At 35.2% G+C, this 6,355-nt stretch overlaps 1 protein-coding gene across 1 annotated transcript in view; it reads right to left on the bottom strand.

The window, feature by feature from the left end:
- Positions 1-5,929, bottom strand: part of LOC107642026 (spermidine synthase 1) — a 25,034-nt gene extending 19,105 nt beyond the window's left edge. Inside the window, exon 1 of the mRNA XM_016345360.2 lies at positions 5,633-5,929. Coding sequence (XP_016200846.1) covers positions 5,633-5,779 — 147 coding nt within the window. The 5' untranslated portion in view covers positions 5,780-5,929. The remainder of the gene's footprint in view (positions 1-5,632) is intronic.

Below are 6,355 nucleotides of genomic sequence, written 5' to 3' on the forward strand. Positions count from 1 at the left end.
TCCTAGGAAAATATAGTATGTTTAAAACATAGTAGGTAAACATAATAACACAAACCACAAACCATAATAACAATAAGAACACCCACCACAAATCATAGTTAAGTCAAGTCAGAGTAACTATAAATATTTAACATGATTTTAATCGGACCGGCTAATCAAACCAACCCAAAAAATTTAATGTTTTTGTAGTTTGGTTAAAATAGAAAAGTCACAATTTTACAGAAAGTTGACAAATCGCTAAATCGGCCGGCAGAATTCGGCCAATTTTTTAAATTAGAAAAAAAATAGATAGTTGAATCACGCGTTCTCCACTTCTGCCTAAAACACTATTGAACAAATTATAAATCCTCTCCCAAAACAAAAAGAAAGATGAAGCCTGAAAGTAAGAAATCCGGCCCTAGCTTCTCCACCACCACCGCAAGGACTGTCGCCATTCGTCGCGCCCACAGGCACCATCGTCGCAAGGCCTATGGCCATCTTGTCTGTTGCAGCTTCTCCTCTCATTCAAGCCAAGCAGAAAGAGCAAGACCTCCTTCTCAAACCCTAGCATCTCTTCAAGCCACTGCCGCTGTTCGTTCTTCGAGCTACTGTCGTCTGTCTAGCCACTGCCCCAAGTCTCCGAATTCCAACCCATGCTCTCTTCTTCCGCGAGATTGGCCCATCCGTTGTCATCATCTAGTTGCCGTCGTGTTCAGTTGCTCGTTGTCATTTTCAGATGCTCGCCGTCATCTGGTCGGCGTTGTTCGTCGTGGTCAACGGTCTGTCGGCATTGTCTTTGAAGGTTAGTGCCTTAGTGCTCGCTTGTTCTTCAGCTATTCATTTTTTGTCTTTTTTTTCTCTGGTTCTGCTGCTTCTGTTTATTGATTATTGATTATTTCGAAATTCTGCACTGCTGTTGTGTGTTGTGAATTTGTGATTTTAATTTACTGATTATTGATTTGCTCTAGTTCTGCTGCTACTGTTTATTAATTATTTGATAATTGATTATTGATTATTTCGAAGGTCTGTGCTATTGTTGTGTGTTGTGAATTTGTAATTTTAATTAACTATTTATTGATTTGTTATGGTTTTGTTGCTGCTGTTTATTGATTATTTGATTATTGATTATATTGATTATTTTGAAGGTTGTGCTGCTGATGTGTGTTGTGAATTTATGATTTTAGTTTACTGATTATTAATTTTGAATGTATTATGATTATTGTTAGTGATGTGTTTATGATTTGTTGTGTTTGTTTAACTATTTTATTATTTAATTATGCTTAGATCTTGATGATTTCTTTGTTATTTAACTTTTAAGTTTGTATTTTTTTTAAAGGTCTGAGGACTTTAGTTGATAACATCAAGATACACTACAAGAAAAATGTTGAGTACCATCGGATTTACCATCGAATTTAGCGTCACAGAATAGTGGCGTATTTACTGTCGAATTTACCGGTGGTAACGACGACAAATTCGTAAGGTTAAGTAATTACTGGAAGATCTAGGTTTCTGACGATAAATCCGCCCGGTAAATATTTGGAGAAAAAAATTAAATTGGCGCGTCCTTTACCGTCGGAAAAATCCAACGGTAAATCCCACGGTAACCCCAATTAGTGAAACACTGCATTTTGATGACCCACAATGGTGTACCATTGAATTTTTTCGACAGTAAATCCGATGGTAACAGGGTGTAAATTCAAATCACGAACCCTTTTCATCCTCATTCGTGATTCAGCACCAACACCACCATCCCTCTCTCTCACTTCTTCTACTCTCTACATGACCACCATCTGCCACCATCAAGACCACCACCATAGCCCCCTCTCCGTTGCAGTCAACTCACTGCCGACCCCTCCCTTCTTCTCCCTTTTCCCCTCTTCTCCTTTCTCCCCGCGCCGCCTTATTACTGTCGCCCCCACGATCATTGCACCACTGCTGCCCAGCCTTCAGCAAGTTTCCCAGCCTTCGGCGACCACCCTTCCGCTACCTCTAGCTCCGGTAACATCATAGTGCCGCTGCATCTTCACCTCTTCTCTGTTCTCTCCTTGTTCTGCATTTTAGGTTTTTTAAACTCTATTTTTCTTTTTTCTTCAAATTCTATTTTAGTTAGGTTGTTTCACTATTTTAATTTTAGTTAGTTAATTTAGTTAGAGTTAATTTTTTTATTTTAGTGAATTTTAGGTGGTTAAGATAGATTAATTTTAGGATTATTAGTTTGTGTTATATTGCTGAAAGTGTTGAAAATTGACTAAATTGATGGATAATGCTGTTATTTTTTGTTGAATATGCTGAATTTGTGTTGATGTAATGATGTTAAAAGACTTTTTATTTTGTTGAATAATTACTGAAATTTGGTTGAATAGTATTGACTTGACTTTGAATTGTCAACTGTTACTTAGTTGCGTTGATTTTGCTTCTTTGATGTATGTGCACACCAAGTGTGAGTTTATATGCTTCTATGTCTATTGTCCATTTTAAATTGCATGTTGTACCTACTATGTGATTTAGAATGTCTAATTTTTGCTTGGCATAGTTAACTAAATCTCTTTGTGATAAAGTATTGTAATGTGTTGGAAAATTATTTGCTAACTGAGTTTGTGTATGTATGTTGTGTGTAAATGTCAAGTTGCTTGATTGAAGTAATTTTCACACTTAGTATCTGATTTAGATCCAATAATGTACATTATGGTTGAAATGGTTCTATACTAAGATACTTGCTGTTTATATCATCAAATGTTGAAGTTAATGTTGCGGTATTCGTTATAAAAATTACATTGGTATTATTATTTATTGTTGATTTGTTGTTTTGAATTTCTGTTAATTGGTATGCTATTTGCAGACATCATGACAGGTAGAGGTGCTGGGGATCAGGCTACTAGTCGTGGACGTGATCGTGGTAGAGGGAGGGTTTCTTCTGGTACCCCCGAAAATTCTAGATCCTTTTCCTGTACGCCGACTACCTCGATAGTGTCACAGGTTGTGGGTTTAGCAGACCGACCGTTCATCATGGCCCCTAACCCCAACTACGTGCCTCTATCTACGGCGATGACGCCACCTCCTATAGCTTAGCAGGCCGCTGCCACGGCACCGCCACCTCCAACGACGGATGTCGTGGCCTCGGAGTCCTCTCACAGAAGTGAGGCAGCTGATGCCCCTCCACCACCTTCCATTGTACGGTTGACCATTTCGTCTGATGGCGGTATAGGGTAAGCATCACTTTTCCTATTTATTGTTATTGCTGAAAGTGCCTCAAATTGATTCTAGTTTAGTAGATTTAGGTTTAAATGGCCGAATGTGTTTCCTGTTTACTGATTATGGTTATTGCTGCAAGTGCCTGGTTATTTCTTGTTTAGTGGATTTAGATTTAGTAGCCTGGTTAGTATTTTATGTTTACTGATTATGGTTATTGCTGCAAGTGCCTAATTTTTATTTCTTGTTTAGTGGATTTAGGTTTGGTTGCCTGGTTAGTGTTTTCTATTTACTAATTATGGTTATTGCTGCAGGAGCCTAGTTTTTGTTTCTTATTTAGTGGATTTAGGTTTGGTTGCCTGATTAGTGTTTCCTGTTTACTGATTATGGTTATTGTCATATTGTTTTGTTTGTGAATTGTTGTTAGGTTTGCACTGAACAACAACCGGTGTACTCAGGAGATGACCAATGTCATCAAGCCGATGTACGACCATCCCTGCCCCAACTACAAGAAGATTCCCGCTGAGACCAGAGAGCGATGGTTTCAGAAATGGGCGGTGATTTTTTTTTTTAAGTTTCAAACCTTATTAACTAGTTTATATCTTCTATTTTGATTAACTAATTTTAAAGTTTCTTTGTTACAGCTGCACTTTATATGGGATGCTAAAGGAGAACAAAGCGAGATTTGCTAATCAGCTGTCTTAGAGCGATTATATGAGTAAACATACATCTGATCTTTTGATATAAAATTATTAGAGATTAACTGTATATCGTCGTACTAATCACAATAACTTGTGTTACACAGGAGTCTTACACATAGAGACTAGAGTCCGCGACTTAGCAGTCTCAGCAAAGTGGGTATGACACCGTCGATGGCTTTGTACAAGAATTGCCTCAATTCTGTACAAGAACTGCATATACAAGATGAGGTCGTTCTTCTCCAGTAGCCTCCGCACCTCCACGTTGAGGCCGTTGTCAGGTTCTGCCACTAGTTGAACCGTCGAACCCGAGGAAGGCATGGATTTGAGGTTGCAGGTGCAGGAGCTCCAACGAAGCCTTCACCAGCAGACTCAGAAGCTGAACAATTATCGAGAGAGGTATTAGGAGATCCTCACACACATGACGGATACGGATGACTTTAGGCTAGAGTGGAGGGAGCAGCTAGAGCGGCTTCAGCGTATGAGGGCTCAGATGGAGGTGTACTAGGCTCATATGTACGCCCCTGGCATTATCCTTCTGGTGGTATATAGACATCACCGCCTTCTACGCCGCCTCCTCAGGGTCGCGGGACCGACAACGATGACGATGAGAACTACCTGAATCTGTAGTTATTAATGTTTTATTTTATTATTTCATTGTATTATTTGATGTACTTGAATTTTAATTTATTTGAACATTGTATTATTTATTTGAAATAATAGTTTTCATTATTTATGAATTGACCATTAATTGTGTAAAAAATAAATTTAAATTAAAAATTAAAATTGACCATTTATTTCAATTTATTTTTAAAAATTGACGTTACTGTCGGATTTACCGCGGGAATAATTTAATAGTAATAGTGCGGGAAACAACATCTTTTGGCACCAACAGTACCGTCGAAAAAATCTGCTGGTAACTAATTGGTTCTTCAAACTGGTAATTCATCGAATGAAAAAATTTTGACAGTAAACATTTATCGGCGAGGTTTATATTATCTGATTCATTCTGACGGTAATTTCAGTACCGTCGGATTTTTTTCGTTTTTCTAACAAAAAATTCGACGGTACACAGCGTTTTTTTGTTGTTGTGATATTTTAAAGTTTATATTAGATTATAATTATGTTTTTAAATATTTATTTATAATTTATTTATTATTTTAATATAAAACGATTTTTCTGATTGAACCACAGTTATTGGGGTTTTTAATTTCTTGAATTTTTTAAAAATATTTAATTTTCTTCATGAAGTAATATGTTTGATGCGAGTGAAACACTAAACGTATAGCTGAACTCACAATTTTGTGATTAGACTCTTATTAAGTATTTTATTTGAGTTTTTATATTTTAGTTCCCATTTTCTCCTTCAATATTCTTTAATATTAATTAATTATATTCCTAATTTATTTTTTCTGAAGTAAAAAACCAAACAGTATACGGAAGTCATTTTTTTTTGTCTTCTCTTAAGACTCAAACCTCTGCTTGATTAGTATGCATGTGTTGTCACCAAATTTAGTATCCTATCAAATTTGTTCTCTTTAGAAACCACAAACTATGCTGAATGCAATTTTTTCCCTATTGCAAACTTGGCTTTAGATCTTAAACAAAAAAGAAAGAAATACTTAAAATAATACTAATAATAAGATATCATGTATATGTGCATATGTATTTTATATTGGTAGGTGATTTTAATATTTAAATAAAATATTTAACTTATTGGCATATATGCATGTAACCGTATATCATGACGATGCATATATATATACCTGAAGAAGATTATCATGAGTGGAAGAAGATCTGAAGTTAGGAGGATGAAGAAGCAACTTCCTTGCAAGATTCTTGCTCCCATAAACACATTCTCCTTCTTGATTATTAAATCCATTAACTCTCCCCCATAGCGGAAGACTCGCCATTGCTTGAAAACTTTTGCTCAACTAAGAAGCTGCAAAGACATATAGATATATAGTTGCTTTAATTATTATTAATTAAGTGAAGCTGGCTTGTGAGAACTGTTTTAGAGCAGAGAAATACACGAGGATAAGATATACATGTTCGACGCAGGACAAACAAACAAATCTTTATATTTCAAAAATGTCTGTAGCTCTCAATCACAAAATAATTTTCCGTTGTAACCAACTTTGATTAGTCTAAGGGTTAATTTATCGATATGTTCAAGTAAGTATTGAGAATACATTATTAATTTAAACATTTAGAAGAATTGATTTTAGAATATATTATTAAAATTTCTATGACAAACAAATTTGGAGTTTAATTTTTATTTTTTTTAAAAGTAAAAGATAAATAAAAAAAATTAATATTTTTAATCGCTTTTGAATTCATGTAAATATGATTATATATATTGTTTGGTTACCTTGTTAGATAATTAACGGGGAGAAAGTGTATAAGAGAGAATATAATAAATATAGGAAAATATGATAATTAAGGATGGTAATTTGTATATTTATTTGAATTTATTTAGAAGATATTTC

This window comes from Arachis ipaensis, chromosome B05 (assembly GCF_000816755.2).
Source record: "Arachis ipaensis cultivar K30076 chromosome B05, Araip1.1, whole genome shotgun sequence".
Lineage (NCBI taxonomy): Eukaryota > Viridiplantae > Streptophyta > Magnoliopsida > Fabales > Fabaceae > Arachis > Arachis ipaensis.